This window comes from Thalassophryne amazonica, chromosome 5, assembly GCF_902500255.1.
Source record: "Thalassophryne amazonica chromosome 5, fThaAma1.1, whole genome shotgun sequence".
In the NCBI taxonomy this organism is placed as follows: domain Eukaryota; kingdom Metazoa; phylum Chordata; class Actinopteri; order Batrachoidiformes; family Batrachoididae; genus Thalassophryne; species Thalassophryne amazonica.
Genome location: NC_047107.1, coordinates 32,692,287 through 32,710,538, shown reverse-complemented (window position 1 = coordinate 32,710,538; position 18,252 = coordinate 32,692,287). Strand labels below are relative to the sequence as shown.

The window sequence follows — 18,252 nt, the reverse complement described above, 5'->3', positions numbered from 1 at the left end:
ACAGTTGGTCAGAAGACCTTAAGGTTCTGGCTGGGGTGTAACGGAGCATAAGCACGGAAAGTTATGCAGGGGCCAGGCCATTAAGGGCCTGACACATGAAGTTTGACACCTACGTGGACAGGTGAATCGTCCCAAACAAACTCCACACCAAGCGGGACCAGGCGTGTCACACCAGAAGTGAGAGCTGCTCGGGCCTCACCTCACCAGCTTTTGTGACTCATCATCTTGGAGACATTTGAAATAAATACTGGTGCATAGAAAATATTCTAAATGCAGTTTCACAAACAAAATTTAGTATTGGTGCAAAAAAAAAAAAAAAAAAAAAAATCATATCGAAAAGGTGCACACCAGTCATGTACATGTAAACCACATGCTCGAGCAAGTTCCTATTTGCATTCAGAAACGCCCTCAATTGATTATGTATGTTAAAACATTCGTTTGTTGCCCGTGTTCCTCACTGAAAAAAAGAAAAAAAAAAATTGCGAGGAGATCAAAGAAAATAAACGTGTGGACATGGGAGTGAGAAAAAAAAATAATAATAATGCACTACAAGGTGGCAACAAGTCCAATGGTTTTGAACTCAACCATTCATGGTGTCATGTTGCTTCTTAATTTAGATCACTTATGGACATAATATGAAGCTTTAACAGCTTTAACATGCTCATTGCAATAACTAGCATAGATCTTTCCAACTAACAATAATAATAATACATTTTATTTGTAACGCACTTTACATTCATGGAATCTCAAAGTACTACAGAGCAGAGACTAAAAACAAACAATGTACAGGGTCAAAAACAATAAAATCTATTCATAAAACATAACCAGACAGATAAAATCAAACATTTTAAACATTTTAACAGGCCCTTTTAAATAAAAATGTCTTGAGGCCTTTTTTAAATGCCCCCACACTCTGTGGGGCCCTCAGGGTCTCTGGAAGGGTATTCCAGAGCTGTGGGGTGACTACCTGGAAGGGCCATCTCCCATGGTGGAGAGCTTGGATCTGGGCTGGTGCAAGCGGTAACAGTTATAATTAGACAATCATTACATTTGTCCCAGAATCACAGAAATTTTAGTCGCAAAAATAATGTGGGCACATTTTTAGTATAAAATTGCAGGAAAACCCATTTGATTGATGCATTATAGTAACAGAGGTGCGTGCTGTGGGCAGTCTTATTTAAATGTTTAGTGCAGCTGGTGTTTAGTTCACACAAGTGTCTTTGGTAGGTTTTCACACTAACAAGGCTGTCTCCATTTAAAAAAATAATTACCAATTGTGTACTTATTAATTTAAAATAAAGAATGTATGTCGAAGAGGTTGCATGCTGCGACAGCAATACTTTTTCGTTACAGTTTCCATGTTTTACCACTAGATGCTGTGTGCACACATGGCCAGAGCTGTGCATACACTTGCATATTTCAAGCAGAGGTACAAGTTGGTAAAGTCTATACTAGGCATAAATCTGTGTGTACAGTTGTGTTCAAAATAAGTGTTTTAAAAGTGAGTAAAGTTCAAAATCCTTATAATACCTTTTCTTTCTATACACGCAAATGCATTGGGAACACTACATTCTATTCCAAATCAAAACATGAAAAAAATTATTAAATGTTATTACTTCACAGGAAGAAAGAGGAATATTAGACTGTTTTAAAAAAAAAAGCAGTATTTGCATTTTTCTTTACAAACTAACATTTACTGTATAAACTGAAAAATGCTTGAAGATTTATCTTTCCTGTGAATCAATGAATTCATATTTAGCTGACAACTGCTTCACATCTGTGTTGCATGGAGTCGACCAGCGTCTGGCACCTGTCAGATATTCCAGCCCAGCACGATTGAACTACATTTCACAATTCCTTCAAATGTCTTGGTTTTGCCTCAAACAGCATTTTTGATGTCACCCTACAAGTTTTCTATTGGGTTAAGGTCCCAGTATTGGGCTGGCCACTCCATAACTTTAATGTTGTTGGTCTGTAACCAAGATGTCACTCACTTGCTGGTGTGTTTGGGGTAATTTACTTGTTGAAACACCTTTTTCAAGAGCATTTCCTCCTTGGCATAAGGCAACATGACCTCTTCAAGTATTCTGATGTATTCAAACTGATCCATGATCCCTGTTATGAACTCGCTGAATCAGCACCATCCACATCCTTGATAGTCATTGTTTACATGGCTCTGAAATGCCGGAACTCTGCTGGCACCATGGTGCATTGTGGGAAGCACAGGGGCATTATAGGAAACATTAAAAGTACTGAGTAAGGATTTTGAGCTTTACTCACATTTTTAAACACAAACTGCTATCATTTTGAAGACAACTGTTGCCAAATGAGGGCGCTGGAACACAAGTCCGCTCAGTGTGACCATTTTGATAAGGTTTCCATTTATGTATAATGTCAGCTGACTGCTGATGCATCCAACCATGAAAGTGTGTATTTTGTTCTCATCTCAAGTGTCTTTCACTGCTTATATGTTCAAGGAAAAGAGAGGGACACAAACATACTAATAGTTATGGACCCCAGTGCACAGTTCTGTCAGCAACTCAAAACTTTATTGGACCATAGTTTGTTGGCAGCGGTATTACTACAGTATATAACTCCAATGAGTTTTTGAAACTGATTTTTATTTGTGCTAAAACATCGTAATGTCAGCATCTGTATTTTGGTGGTTTGCAAAATATGTTTCTAGTAAAAACAAGATTATGTGGAAACGATATCAATAAACTAAAATTAGCCCTAACAAGTGATTCAGTTTAGTCCATTGATGACTTTGAAAGAAACTAGCTGTAGAGAACATATAAAGTTTCCAAAAGTCAGAAATGGGATGTAAAGTAATTCATCTCAGTGTTAAGAGTCCCTTTAGTTTGTCTATGGAGGAGGGGAGAAAGAAAAAAATAAACGCCACTTCCATTTCAGCTTAAAATGTAGTTTGTCCATTTTGAAGTGTTGAAATATAGATTTATGTTAAGATCACACTGCCGGCAGCTGTCAGTCATCTGTCAAAACATCACACTCATCAGCTGGCTCTGTCTAAACACTGGAGCATCTGCAGACAAACACGCACAGTCTTCACGTTTGCTCTAAAGACAAACTCCCATGAAAAAGTCCCATGTGGTTTTAAGTCACATGGCTTTAAAATCTGTTAACTTTAATGGAACAATATTTTTATGACTCAAGCTTGAATGCATTTTATTAGTTACAGAGGCCAAAAAAGTGTTCTGGTCCACAAAACAAGACTGACATCTGAATAAAGCCTGGTCAAACTGTCCTCAACAGAATTCAGACTTCGAAGGAAAGTTTATATGCTTTAAAGTTCCAACCTCTGCAAATTTAGCTTCATACAGTGTCCACAACAGTAATTAAAAATATATATCTTTGAGCCAGTTTCAACATTCAGCCTGTTTTTTTCCTGTTCCGTCATCACATACATTCGGTCTTCAATGAGACTGATGCTTGAGACTTGCACATAGCTGAAATAACTCGTGATGAACTTTCCCACATTTTCTCGCTTTAACTCACTGAAGTCGTTCCAGACGCCTCTTGGGTTTGCAGCTGGAATGGTAAATAAGCACAGCATAGATGCGCCGCAGCCTCACAATAACCCCAGAGCCAATATTTTATTCTTAGTGAGGCTAATGACTTCATTTTTACAGATAAAGGTCAAGGTCATTGTTCTGCTATTTGCTGCATCATTCTGATTGAGAAAGTGACTTATTCAGTTTAATGTCATATATAAAAAGTCTGACCTTATTTTGTTTAAACACTTCCTGTAATTCAAATCTAAAAGCAGTTGCTGTAAAGTCCGTAATGCATACAGATGAATGAAAGAAACGGAACATTTTAATGTTTTTACAGAGCACAGTGACAAAGCCTGTCCAAATAAAGAACCCCAAAAGTGAGGCAGAGAAGAAGTCAAACACTGCAGCTGCAGATGAACAGAAGTCTGTGTGAGCAGCCTTCTCACTGGCATCACAGTCCAGAGAAGAAGACTGAGCTCCACAGGTGGTGCCGTGATTCTGTCACATCACACAATCTTTATGATGTCTCCTGAATGACCAAGTGTAAATTACACAGTCATCTTCTGATCAATTAAAACCAAAGAATCCAGCAGGGGATCTTATACTCTTCATATCATGCAACACAGAGGATGTATGAAGCTTTGCAACTGTTTCTTCATATAGTATGTACGGTAGATGGAAATATAACCTGTTCATGTTTAGTTGTTGGTTGGGACAAAGGCTGATTAAAATGAGTGAGCCCCTGGGCTGTGCTTCGGTGCAGGGCACCTAAAACCCCATTTTAATCAAAGAATGTAGGCACTCAAATTACTGTAACTAATGCCCCCCCCCACCCCACAGTGTGCAAAAATAGCAAGAATATCACTTAAATAAACACCGCTTCAACGTGGGCCCCAAAAGACTTCACGATTTTGATAAACAAAAGTATCCTCACATCTTGTGGTGCATCACTTCCCATCGTGCAATCGGGCAGTGTTTTGTTTGCAATTCTAGGTGATAGTTGATAGTGACAGTATTTATTATTCTGTAAGTCATTTGTGTTAATGTTCTCCAAAACATCTTGGTGCACAGTAATGTGGGGCCCCATGTGACTTGGGGCCCCCTGGTCTTTAGCCCAGACAAGCCCATCCTGGGAAAGACCGCTAGTTTAAGAGTTGGTATGACCTGACCTACGTTTGTTTCCCAGTAGGTGTGTCTCTTGTTGACTTGTTGAGGTGGAGGGGTAAGGTGTGTCCTAGGTGCTTGCACCCTTGTAGCACATCATAGCCCCCAAGGGTGGGGCTGCTCACATTCGTGGGTGGTCAGAGAGGATACAACTCTCTGGTCCAACTACACTACAAGGTGCATTAGAAAGTTATAGCTATATTAAAAAAAATAAAATAAATCTTTGGACCGTCTCTGGGGATATTTCCAGTGACTGCAGGGAAAATCTGCTTGACAGATGGGAAAGAATGCAAGCCGGGATGCTTTTGGGAGCACAAAGGACCAACAGTTCAACAATGAAGTTGGAATGGTTTACTTCCTAATAGCTTTGTCTCTTGTTAATTTAGGGAGTGTGTGTTGGGGAGGGGTGTGTGTGCGCGCCTGTACCCTTGGGATCATCAGGGTCCCCCTAGGATGGGCGAGGGCTACTTGAGTTTGTGAGTGAGCAGGGATGGCACTGCTTTGGGTCTCACGGCACTGCAAGGTGCACTTGAAGATTATAAAATCTGAAAGAAAATTTTGTTGTGCACAATAATGTGTACCAAAAGTGTGACTTTGGGGCCCCTGGTCTTCAGCCCAGGCAGGCCTGTGAATTAATCTACCACTGATTCTGGTATTGATTGGATCCAAACCTTTGTATACTTTATGTGCAGATGTGATGCAGCTTTCCACTCAATATTTTAAGATGCTTAGTTAGAGCTGTGAAGCATTAATAGGATTAGGACTACATAGCTTCATGTGGTAGCACAGCCGCTGAAAGTGCTCCACATCAGCATGTGTGGCGCCCAGTATGTGCTTGATTGAAGTCACAATTGAGCCCCTTCAGAAAACATAATCTGCAATTTCAGATATTTAGCCATGATTTAGTATTAAGTATATAAATATTTAATGCTGATTCTACTGGAAGTGCACAAATTGATTCATGCACAGAACAGTTCACATCGGCTGTGATGATCACAAACAGACTTGAAGTTTGTGTGTTGCAGATGAAGTGTGGCAAGCAGCATGTACAGGAAAAAAATAAAAAATAAACTCCTTAGATGTTGATGTTTTGCTTCTTTTTCATTTCTGTGCAGCCATCTCAGACAAACTAATGCTGTTCACATTAAAAAAAAAAAAAAAAAATCCCACAAACATCATTCCTGCCTTCATGTGAAAGTGACTTCAATAACAGCAATAAGCAATAGTGCAAAAATCTCTCAGCACTGTGGCCCACCTGGTACACGTTGTGACATTTAGCACTGCTAACAAAACAAGCATGAATCACACTATTACTTTATTACATATGCACAGAGTTTACAATGACCGATTCTCTCCCACTCCCGCTGATAAGTAGGCAGCAGCAGCAGCATCTGGAATAGGGAGCAAAATCACCACGTGCCGCCTCTTTGATACTTTGACCACTAAATTGGTACATTGTGACAACAGAAAAGTCATCTACTAAATATCTAAAGTACAAGATGGGACACTCTAAACCTTACATGTGTGACAGTCATATATTCTTTGTGATTCAGTCATACCATAATATGTTTCTGTGCAGCCTTGACATTTGATCCATTCTGTCTAAAATTAAGCCACTTTATCCTTGGCTAACACACAACGCTTCTATACATGCAGTGGTGGGCACAGCTAACCAAAAAGTTGGCTTCAATAACCGTTAATCTGCTAACTGAAAAGTTAACTTTTATAATGCTAAACCAATAAACCCCTAAAAAATTTAGCAGAAGTTCTGATAACTTTTCCGATAACTTTTTGTATGGACTCCAGTACACCGGCAGCCACTGATACTTTTGAATGAATTCAAAGGAAATCACGAACAACAACAAGTCAGCCCTTCTGTCTAAGATCACCCTTCTCTCAGCAAAAGAGACCTGGTGACCAGAGAAGGAAAAAGAGGAGAGAAGAAAAAAAAAAGCAGATGTGCCGCAAGAGACATGCACAGCAATGCGGTTTTGACGTATGGTTAAAATTTTAAACAAACTAATTTTGAAACCTGATCTGAAACCTCAATACCACACACACACTACAGTTGGCCTATTTACACCCCCATTCAGTAGATGGCAATGTTCTCCAAATTTTGACGGGGGGGAGGAAGTGATGAGAGCAGCTCATTTGAATTTTCCCATAATGCCTTTCAGCACGTGTCTATTTAATGCTCAAAGCTTCAGGAATTAGTGCATTACTTTAAAAGATGTGCAATATCATATTTTCACTTTGTAAAAATGACAGTTACCATTAATTTCACTAAACTGCCAGGAATTAGTTGGTTTTAAATAAAACCATGAGTGAAAGGTGCATTGCGCTTCATGTCTCCTGCCCACTGTCTGAATATCGGCATGTTGAAAGTAAATTCGTTTTTTTTTTCTTCTTTGTTATAGCAGCTGGTCCACCCCCGTTTACTGGGGGAGGACTGAGCTTCTCACAGCAGTCTCATGTTTATTGCAAAGCACATGACAGGAACTAACATGTAAGATTTTAGGTTTTACAGATGTTTCTGACTGTTCAGCTTTACTCACTATGTCAGCAAAAAACATGTTAGTGGACTGAAAGTTAGCGGAACTAAACTCAGCGGAAGCTAATCGGTGCACTGATGGTTTCAAAAGTTAGTTGAAAAGCTAATCCGTTAAAAATGTTAGCTTCGTTAATTAGTGGAATTGTGCCCACCACTGTATATATGGCGCCAAAATGTTTGATTTAAACAGTTCTGACTCAGTGTTTTAGGCATACGACCTCATAATTGTGTTTAATAGTAAGCACAGGTATCTCCTTCTCTAACTGCTTGGATCAGCCATTGTAAATACCCCAGTATATAAGTACTGGGCCCAAATGTTGACCTTTGACGACTAAATCATTCCACCAAATTTGTTCCAAAATGGATCAGCACTCAAATTCTGTTGACACACAGGTGGCCACACAGGACTGAAAGTGGTATTCCTCACATGCATTACTGTTGTGTGGGTGTAAAACACTCTTATAGAGCTTAAGACTGCTTGTGGACAAGAACATGGACTCATTAGCAGCTATAGTATATTAGATATTTTACTGAAATTGCTCACCGTTTTAGTGGCACAGTGGCTTAGTGGTTAGCTCTGTTGCCTGACAGCAAGAAGGTCCTGGGATCACCTTCTGCCTGATCCTTACTGTCTGGACTTTGCATGTCCACCCCATGTTCACGAGGGTTCCCTCTAGCTGCTCCGGCTTCCTTGCATTTCCAAAAGACACGCGGGTGAGGTGAATTGGAAATTTTATACTTGACGTGTGTGAATGTGTTTGCCCCTGTGACAGACCGGTGTCCTGTCCAGGGTGTACCCCACCTCTCGCCCTGTGTCTGCTGCGATAGGCTCCAGCCCCTGTGACCCTTAACTGAAGTAAGCAGGTATAGGAAATGAATGAAAGCGCAATGTTTCCTTCAACTCCAGCAATAATAGACAATCAGACTCCATATCTCACAGAGCAGGAAAACTGCTTCATACATGGCAACAAAAGAAGAAGAAGAAAACCCACCAACCTGTGACAGCCTTCTCGACAGCCTGTGACTCTTCTCCTCTGGAGACCATGACTGCCGCTGGACACTGAGGACAAAAGACATTTTATTTTCAAGACAGAATGTTTGACCTAAGAAAGTGGCACCGGCCACATGCTTGTGAGCGTTAGTGTGAACTGATGTACAGTTCTGTGCTCATACAGAAAGGTTTTCACTTCTCTTTAGTCACTTTTTTCCTGCTTGCATAATGAATCAGTCACCTTCCAATCAACTAGAAAACAGTTTACCGTCTCCTGACCCCAGTCATTATCAAAGTATTCCCCACAGAAAAAAAAAAAAACTGCACAATTACTTATTTTTCTCTAAACACCAGAAAGTATTTTATGTGAAAATGTCAAGAGATCAGCAGTTTGAAAGACACACAAATCACTGAGTCTGACACAAACAGCTGCTCACAGCCCCATAGATCACATTACTGAACCTTTGGACAAAGTCTGCATGCTTTCAGCTGCTGCCTGTGATTGCCTGATGACGTGTGCATTAAAATGGGTCTGTGACATGTCACAAAGTCTAAAGGGAGATGTTTCTGTGCAAAAAAAAAGTTTCTGCAAGACATGCAGGAGTGGAAATGCTCCACTTGGCAGCAGGACATTTAACATGAAATTACAGTTAAAATTAACAGTAAAGGTTAGATTTCAAACACACACACACACACCATTTACATCTGTATATATAATGGAACTGCTTATGAGTGGACATAAGTGGTTACATATGTACAATACATTTTTGCGACACTGAATCAAAAACTCTTTCAAACAGTTAATTGTTCTTTGTCAGTAGGTTGGGTACAGAGTGTCTATATAAAGAGCAGCGACAACTGGCCACATTGATTCCTAGCTTGAGCCACTGGACATGACATTTGCAGTCTTTATACATGGCCGTTCCATAGTTATACCCATCTTAAAAAAGTCACCCTATAGGATTAAGTAAATTTACATAATTTATTTTTAAGATGGGGGGGGATTACGTATTTGCTAGTTATTATTTATTCATATTATAATAGAAATCACGCATATCTATAAGTCACCTGCTCATACAAATGCTCCTTGAACATTCAGAATCAGAATTCAAATCTGGATGAAAAACACGACAAACATTTTACATGTTTCAGAGGTTTCATTCCAGTGCAAATTGCTATGTGTGCACATGACATTTTAGATATTTCTGTTAGCTGTGAAAGTAAGTTACAATAATTCTATAAAAAGTAACGTTTGACTCACGTGCAGCAGATAAATAGTAGTGAATGGAACTCCTTATCCTTCACCTTTCTGCACATGTACTGAAATAACTTAATTTTCAGAACTGGTATTTTCCATTGATAATACATTTCTGGCCTAGCACTGATAAGATTATTTGAGTTCACTTTTTTTATGCATTTTGGCTCCAAATTATTGTCAGCCATAATTATAATAGAAATTGCCAATAATTATAAAAGCCAAGGGTAGGGCTTACACACTGTACAGGACGTTCAATTCTAGACTATTTTCTAATATTTTTCTCCTTTGTTTCTGCAGGACGTCTATAGAGTTTAGATCAGTTGTCAGATCAGTTTTTGCATCCATATGCACAGCATACCATCATTTTTAAACCTTGGGGAGAGTAAAACCATGCATCCAACAACCTGCTGTGCTGAGATGTGTGTGATGTGCAATGCAATCTGCATGATCGCTCTCGATGGAAACTACATTGCATACAGTTCATCAAAATTCTGGGACACCAATGCCACTATTCTAAATAGGCACTGTAGTTGGGTTTATCCAGCCACCTAGTCAGTTTTTCTACAGGAAATTTTTGCACAAATTTGTAACAAATTGTTTCATAGATGGTTTTACTAGTCAATGAGAACACCACAATGACAAGGTGATGCCATTATTTGAGTTTTTCCTAACCCATTACTCCCCTATGGTGACAGATGTGCCATAACATCAGCTTTTAAGGTTTCCCCTTAAAGAGACACCTTCATATCTGACAAGACAGTGGAAAGAATGAGTCACACAATTTCAGAAACAAAATTTTAAGAAAATTTAAATGAGCACTCATGAGCTCCAGATCATTTGCTTGTAAAGGTGAATCAGCCACGTGAGTGTTTATCAGTTTAAATTTAGTAACTATAACTAGCCATGTTATATGATGAGTTTATGAAATACTGCCCTACCAAGTTATAACCTTTTACACAAACAGATTAATACATCCATGTAGTTGGTTCATAGACCATTTTGACAATTGATTGGCGCTGATACAGTTTGCAAATATACTCCATGTTCAGTAACAATTGTCTGTTATCCAGTAAGTGATAGAAATGTACGAGGTCTGTGAGAAAACTATCCGACCTTTATTTTTTTCAAAAACTATGGATTTGAATCATGTGCGCTTGCATCAGACAAGCTTGAACCTTTGTGCGCATGCGTGAGTTTTTTCATGCCTGTCGGTTGCGTCATTCGCCTGTGGGCAGGCTTTGAGTGAGCAATGGTCCACCCCCCTCGTCGGATTTTTATCGTTTAGGAATGGCAGAGCGACTGCCGCTTTGTTCCATGAAAAGTTTTTCAGAAACTCTGCCAGACAGCCAGATGGAAACCATTCGGAAGATTCAGACAGCTTTCAGTGGCTTTTCAGTCGAGTGAGTATCCAAGAAATTGTTTAACAGCTGGGCATGTACCAACTTGTCCTGTGAGACTTCCAACACAGAGGTGTTGTTTGTCCCGCGCCATGAGCGGCTGCGTCGCGACGCGCGAATCCGTCCTTTAACAGTGGAATGTGCCGATAAAGTGCTGATCCAGACCTCTTCTGAAACTTCTCTGCTAGTCACACGACATCCTGCATCAACAGAGCCTTAAATTTGGAAGTGATCTGCTCGTTCCAGCCTGTCGATGGCCGCTCGGGGCGCGGTGCGCCCTCCGCCGCTGTGGGCCATTTTTAATGGTCCTTAATCCGTGTGATACCGACAGAATCTTCACCAAAAGCCATGTGAATCTTCCAAATGGTTTCCATCTGGCTGTCTGGCAGAGTTTCTGAAAAAATTTTCATGGAACAAAGCGGCAGTCGCTCCGCCATTCCTAAACAATAAAAATCCGACAAGGGGGGTGGACCAGTGCTCACTCAAAGCCTGCCCACAGGCGAATGACGCAACCGACAGGCGTGAAAAAAAACTCATGCATGCGCATGAAGGTGCAAGCTTGTCTGATGCAAGCGCACATGATTTAAATCCATATAGTTTTTGAAAAAATAAAAAGGTCTGATACTTTTCTAACAGACCTTGTATAGCAAGTTACATATTATAGGAACAGTAATACTGTGAATATAATAAAATGTTACCCAATAGATCAATGCCCCATTGATTCAGGCTACTGAATAAAATTGGGTTTAACCGTTTACAATGTGTCTCCTAACCCCCCACCCTACAAACAAAAAACTGCACACAATATCAACCAACAAACATGGTGAACATTCCACATTCTGGCTTTTGTTAATGTGATTGCCAATAATGGAATGCCATAGCCTGTGCACTTCCTTTGTTACCGACATATAATCCCACGGCTCCACTTGTGTTATTCCTGTACCTATTGACTCCAGACCTGTTGTGGAATCAAAAGGAGCACATGCTGCAACCCTTTGTCTCAAAAATCAGCCCAGCTAAGCAGTGGATGCCTTCCTGGAAACAATTCCACTGCACATCTGTCACCTCAATGACTAAAAATGGCTTTGATTAGGCTTTATACATTTCTTTTTTCCTCAAAAGTGTAAGTTCATCACACACTCTGTGGTAGAAAAGCATGTCTCACGAATGCTGACTCTTGAAATGTAATTGAACCCAAAGCAGGTTTGTCAGGAACTTTGGACTTGAGATGGACAGGAAGGTGACACTTTTCTCTGCCAGACTCCTGGGTACATCACTCTGACCCAGAACACAAGTGGCAGTCATTGGAGTACAGGCATAAGGACTCACCTTGCCCGAGGGGGAGGGGGAATTCAAACTTGTCCCTTGAGCAGGAAAACACTTCAGGACCATTTTCATAGAACACAACACTGTCAACTGACCCACATGTGGGCACGTTGCAAAAGCTGCACGCACATTTGAAGCATGGTTATCCTAGAGAAGACGCAGTTCTTCAATATGACCATGCTCATCCACACACGCCAGTAAACCGAGGATGCATTGCTACACTCGCTGTATGGGCCAGATCGCAAAAGTCTGAAAGAACCCCTGAAGGGACACAGTTACACTAATGATATAGAGGTGCAAACAGCTGTGCTTCACTGGTGCCGAGTGAAGACACACGATCTCTCCACTGATGGGATGCAGAAGCTTGTCTGACGTTTGCGCAAGTGAGTGAGAAGGAAGGAAAGGTGACTTATGTGGAACAGTAAGGACACTGCAGGGTATAAAACATTCCTAGCTTCAACTAGATGAGACTCATGAGTATCTTGCTTGTTAGTGATACAATTGTGTAAGAAGCAGAACTTTTTAGCTGACCCTTGTACATTTAGCTGTAAAATTTATATGCAAACTTTGCACAAAACAGGAACTAAACTGGAACAGAAAAACAGCACAGCCGCATAATGAAGTGTAAATATTTTGCACACTGGTTGAAGCTTGTGTGCCAATGACTGCTCTTAAGGCCCGGACCCACTGGGGAGAGGATTAATTATGCATGAATTGAGTGTACAAATGTCAGGCGTTCATTGTTGTCCGCAACAAAATTGGCCAATAATGACAAATTCCTCAGTATGAATTACAGATATATTAATAATGTATAATGAATATATGATGAACAATCACAGATGTATCACACATGTATTGAGGAAACGGATCAGACGCATTGCAATTATCACGGAAATATTACAGATGTATTGAGACTGCATCGTGCACGTGTTGCGGAAACAGCGGTTGTATTGTGCATGCGCTGCATCTGCATTGTGGTCATAAAAGAAGTGCACTCAAGCCTTTCGGCATCACTATTCACACCAACACCACAGCCTCTGGAGCAATTGCTGGACTTGGACAAGCTGATTGGTATGTTGTTGGATGGCAGCAGCTATCACACTACGTCTTTGGGGATCCATAACTACATCTGTATGTCTCCACAGCTGGAATGTCAATGACTGGCAAGTATGTCGATTTCTGCCACATATAGCGGTTTACATGAAGTGTTTGTCATGCATTCGGAAATTGTCCGCAAATCAGATGTAATCCAAACGCTTTATTCGTGGCCACTCTGTATGCAGTCGCTACAATGTATTTTAGTTTGTGATGTGGACGTGATAGGCACGCTATACATACACACACACACATATATTCAACAAAAATATAAACGCAACACTTTTGGTTTTGCTCCCATTTTGTATGAGATGAACTCAAAGATCTAAAACTTTTTCCATATACACAATATCACCATTTCCCTCAAATATTGTTCACAAACCAGTCGAAATCTGTGATAGTGAGCACTTCTCCTTTGCTGAGATAATCCATCCCACCTCACAGGTGTGCCATACCAAGATGCTGATTAGACACCATGATTTGTGCACAGGTGTGCCTTAGACTGCCCACAATAAAAGGCCACTCTGAAAGGTGCAGTTTTGTTTTATTGGGGGGGATACCAGTCAGTATCTGGTGTGACCACCATTTGCCTCATGCAGTGCAACACATCTTCGCATCATCCGTGAAGTGAACACCTCTCCAACGTGTCAAACGCCAGCGAATATGAGCATTTGCCCACTCAAGTCGGTTACGACGAGGAACTGGAGTCAGGTCGAGACCCCGATGAGGATGACGAGCATGCAGATGAGCTTCCCTGAGACGGTTTCTGACAGTTTGTGCAGAAATTCTTTGGTTATGCAAACTGACTGTTTCAGCAGCTGTCCGAGTGGCTGGTCTCAGACGATCTTGGAGCTGAACATGCTGGATGTGGAGGTCCTGGGCTGGTTGTGGTTACACGTGGTCTGCGGTTGTGAGGCTGGTTGGATGTACTGCCAAATTCTCTGAAACGACTTTGGAGACGCTTATGGTAGAGACATGAACATTCAATACACGAGCAACAGCTCTGGTTGACATTCCTGCTGTCAGCATGCCAACTGCACGCTCCCTCAAATCTTGTGACATCTGTGGCATTGTGCTGTGTGATAAAACTGCACCTTTCAGAGTGGCCTTTTATTGTGGGCAGTCTAAGGCACACCTGTGCACAAATCATGGTGTCTAATCAGCATCTTGGTATGGCACACCTGTGAGGTGGGATGGATTATCTCAGCAAAGGAGAAGTGCTCACTATCACAGATTTAGACTGGTTTGTGAACAATATTTGAGAGAAATGGTGATATTGTGTATGTGGAAAAAGATTTAGATCTTTGAGTTCATCTCATACAAAATGGGAGCAAAACCAAAAGTGTTGCATTTATATTTTTGTTGAGTGTATATACACACACACATACACATACACGAGGGCTGTCCGTAAAGTATAGGTCCTTTTTATTTTTTTCAAAAACTATATGGATTTCATTCATATGGATTGCAGCGTCAGCTCGCAGCCGCCGCGACGCTCCGTCACAGGAAAAACACCTCTGCTGGAAGCCTTAAGGACAAGTTGGAACATCTCCAGCTGATAAACAATTTCTCATATACTCACTCCACTGAAAGCCATCAAAAGCCAACTGGATTTTACAAATGGTTATCAACACGGAGGTGTTTTTCCTGTGCCGCCGCACCGCGCCGGCTGCGTCCCGATGCGCGGACCCGTCCGCACATCTTTCATTAAAAAAAATCTCCTTTAACAGTGGAATATCCGGATAAAATGCTGAAACCGACTTCTTCTGAAACGTCTCTGTTCTCTCACGACGTCCTGGATCAATAGAGCCTGAAATGTGGAGGTTTTCAGCTTGAACAGGCTGATGACGCTGCCTGAGAGCGCTGAGCGACGTCTCGCACAGTGAAAAGTCCTTAAAGCGACAGAATCACCTCAAAATCTCTCATCAGCTGTTAAAATTTTCACTGAAAACCAGCTTAATTTTTCGAACCGTGTCCACTTCGATGTGTCTCACAGGTTTAGAAAAAATTTTGATCAAACAAAGCGCCAGTCTCTCAGCAACTTCTCAGACAAAGGAATTCCGACGATGGGCTGGACGACTCCTCCCACAAGGAGTGCTCACAGGCGAATGACGTCACCGACAGGCGTGGAAAAACTCACGCATGCGCACGAGGGTTCAAGCATGACTGACGTAAAAACATATGAATGAAATCCATATAGTTTTTGAAAAAAATAAAAAGGACCTATACTTTACGGACAGACCTCGTATATATATAATGTTTTACATACTGTCCCAGTCCACTGCCAAGCCACAATTCCCCGTCAGATGTGGATATACAGCGCATAGATTGTGCATGTATTGCATATGTAATGCAGATGTCATCCGCAACTGAAATTTTGTGCAGCTCAAAAATCCTGACAACGGAAAACCGTGCCTCTGCAGATAATTGCGGATGTCGGCCAACTCATACAAGCATGTTTCATGGATACTGTGGATGTTTAACAAATATAGACCAATTGTGTGCGCAATTCATGCACAAATCTTCCTAAACGCCAGTGGGACCAGGCCTTTAGATTGACATTTCTGTCTAAGGAGACGAACAGTCCACCTTTGTGACACAGACTTCTGTCAAAATGAAATTTTATCTGCATGTGTGAAGGAGCTGACAACATGTGCTGGTGTAAAACGTGCTGCGCAGTGTAAAGTGAACTACCTCCTAGTGCTGGGCAGTGTCTGCCTCCGCCCATTAGGACTAGCAGGAAGAGCTGGTGAGTAAGGGCCAGGAGACAGCGATGAAGGGCTGGATACAGTGTACTCTCGATAGTTCTGGTTCTCATCTCGACTCACAAATACAGATTCCTTAAGGTGGGGGGAGATAAGAAGTACCAGTTATTGATTCACAGTTTTTATAGCTTTTATAGAGCAAGCTGATTAGGCAGCCAACTGGAGTCACATGACATGTGCCACGCTGAGTAACATTATCTAAGGCATACGCAAGATATCATACATGATGCTGACATCTGCTGAAAGACATCTCTGGTTATTGTGGCCATGTGACACATACGTGAACCCACCTCCACCCAGGCATTCACCTGTAGGCTATTCATCAAGGGGAAGAAATAGTTACAGTCTGCCTCTGTGCTTCATGCTCAAGTACATGCTGCAGTGAGGAACTGGGTCACAGCCTTTTTAGTTATCTCATGAAATGTTCTGACTGAACTACATGTGGGAGAAGCATCAACATCATGCCAATATGTTGTTTCCTCACACGTCTTCAGGTTTCTCAGTATCACTGCATACGGTAGACAGATGTCAGACCGCGTCGTATGCCTCAACACTCCTGAAGATGCATAGATTCTCTTTCGTGTACTGCCCCCAGATACACCAGGCATGCATTCGCACAAATAAGATGTCAAAACAAAGCAATGTGCAAACAGAACTAAAACATCTCAGGAAAGCTATTTAATGAAGGCTGCAGGATGCTGTTCTGCAGCACTGACCTGGAAGCGTCCAGTGAGCTGTTCAGGGGAGCTGATGCCATTGGTCTGTCCAGGACTGGGAGGGTCAGGTCTGAACAAAGAGAAAAAACAAAAACTCACACACTCATCAGTATTCTGAACCATACAGATGTTTAAATAACTATCAATACCTACATTTCTATTTTAAAAATGGTGCAGAGACCAGCATTCTTTTTTCAGACACCCTATGACCTCATGCAGTTTCATAGTGGAAGCTGTCAGACGATCTTAATCTTTAAATGTCAGTGCTTGGAAAAGCGCTGACATTAACATTTAAAACCAAACTCGGGGGATGTCCTGATCAGATCCACTCAAAATCTACCTGTTCAAGGCATTTTTGTTTTGATTGATTTAATTAATGCGATCAGAGCCACCCAATAAATATGCGCATGTAGTCTCCGTCTTGCTTCAGGACGGAGACTCAATATGCAATTTTGAAATCAATTTGGCACTGATATATGCAACAAACCTATAGGAAAAAAAGAAAACTGAATTCACAGAGCTCAGCAGTGCTAGAAGCCCTTTCACCTCAACATGCATCATTATGAGACTATGATAACCAGACTTGTTTTATCTGGAGAATGACTATTGTACTCAGCGATCCAATTAATGTCAATTGTGTCTTCATTTATCATCAAAACATCCATACATATAGACTAATGAATCGCAGACAGGGGACCCAGACAACTTCAGTTTTTGAAGCTCAGACTCTGCAGACATACAAATGAGTGTGAATTTTAATGCATTTTCTGGCAACACGACACAGAGGAGGCACACAGGGTAAGAAGCACAAAGAATCAAAATGGCTTATTTGCAACAGACTAAGTGATATATTAAGATTGTGGAACTCACTGGCAGCAAGTGAAACAGAATTTCCTTCCTGTAATATGACAGGAGCAAATCTATACAAGGGAACAACAACAACAAAGCTGGTAGAAACGTCGCCATGTGTTTTCAACATTAGTTTCAGTCATCGTCATTTTCCATAATGCCAGATTACATCCAACAACAGATAGTTTTGAAGTCTTTCAATCAGTAACTTATACTTTACCACCAGGGGGGGAGATCTACAAGTAAAGCCATGACTAGACTTTGCGGGGAAATTATGGGTCATACAAGTGCCAATACAAACACTGCTGCCCTTCCCGGCTGCAGGGACAGAAGCTGACTGGCTCTTGTTTCAATCCTGAGTAATGAGCCAGACAGAAGGCCTGGATGTCTGTGCTAAATCACCCAGAGAAACACCTAGTGGCTAAACGTACTGCATGTAGGATGGCAAGAACACAAAAACTGATATGCCACCAAGACGTTTCTTCCCATACAAGAAACATCAACGTGGCAAACCTGGAAAATTAATGGCTTTGAATTATGAACCACACTGTTGAAAAATGTTCTTCCTCCACGTTGGATTAAATCCATTTTATCAGGCTGCAGGTTGAAAACCAGATGGATGCAG

General features: G+C 41.2%; 1 protein-coding gene across 3 annotated transcripts in view; it reads right to left on the bottom strand.

The window, feature by feature from the left end:
- pdlim2 (PDZ and LIM domain 2 (mystique)) overlaps positions 1-18,252 on the bottom strand; it is a 147,781-nt gene that overhangs the window by 69,370 nt on the left and 60,159 nt on the right. For all 3 annotated transcript variants that reach the window (XM_034169931.1, XM_034169932.1, XM_034169933.1), the window contains 3 exons: positions 16,779-16,848; positions 15,992-16,137; positions 8,227-8,290 (listed from right to left, as the gene is read on the bottom strand). In XM_034169931.1, coding sequence (XP_034025822.1) covers positions 8,227-8,290; positions 15,992-16,137; positions 16,779-16,848 — 280 coding nt within the window. The remainder of the gene's footprint in view (positions 1-8,226; positions 8,291-15,991; positions 16,138-16,778; positions 16,849-18,252) is intronic.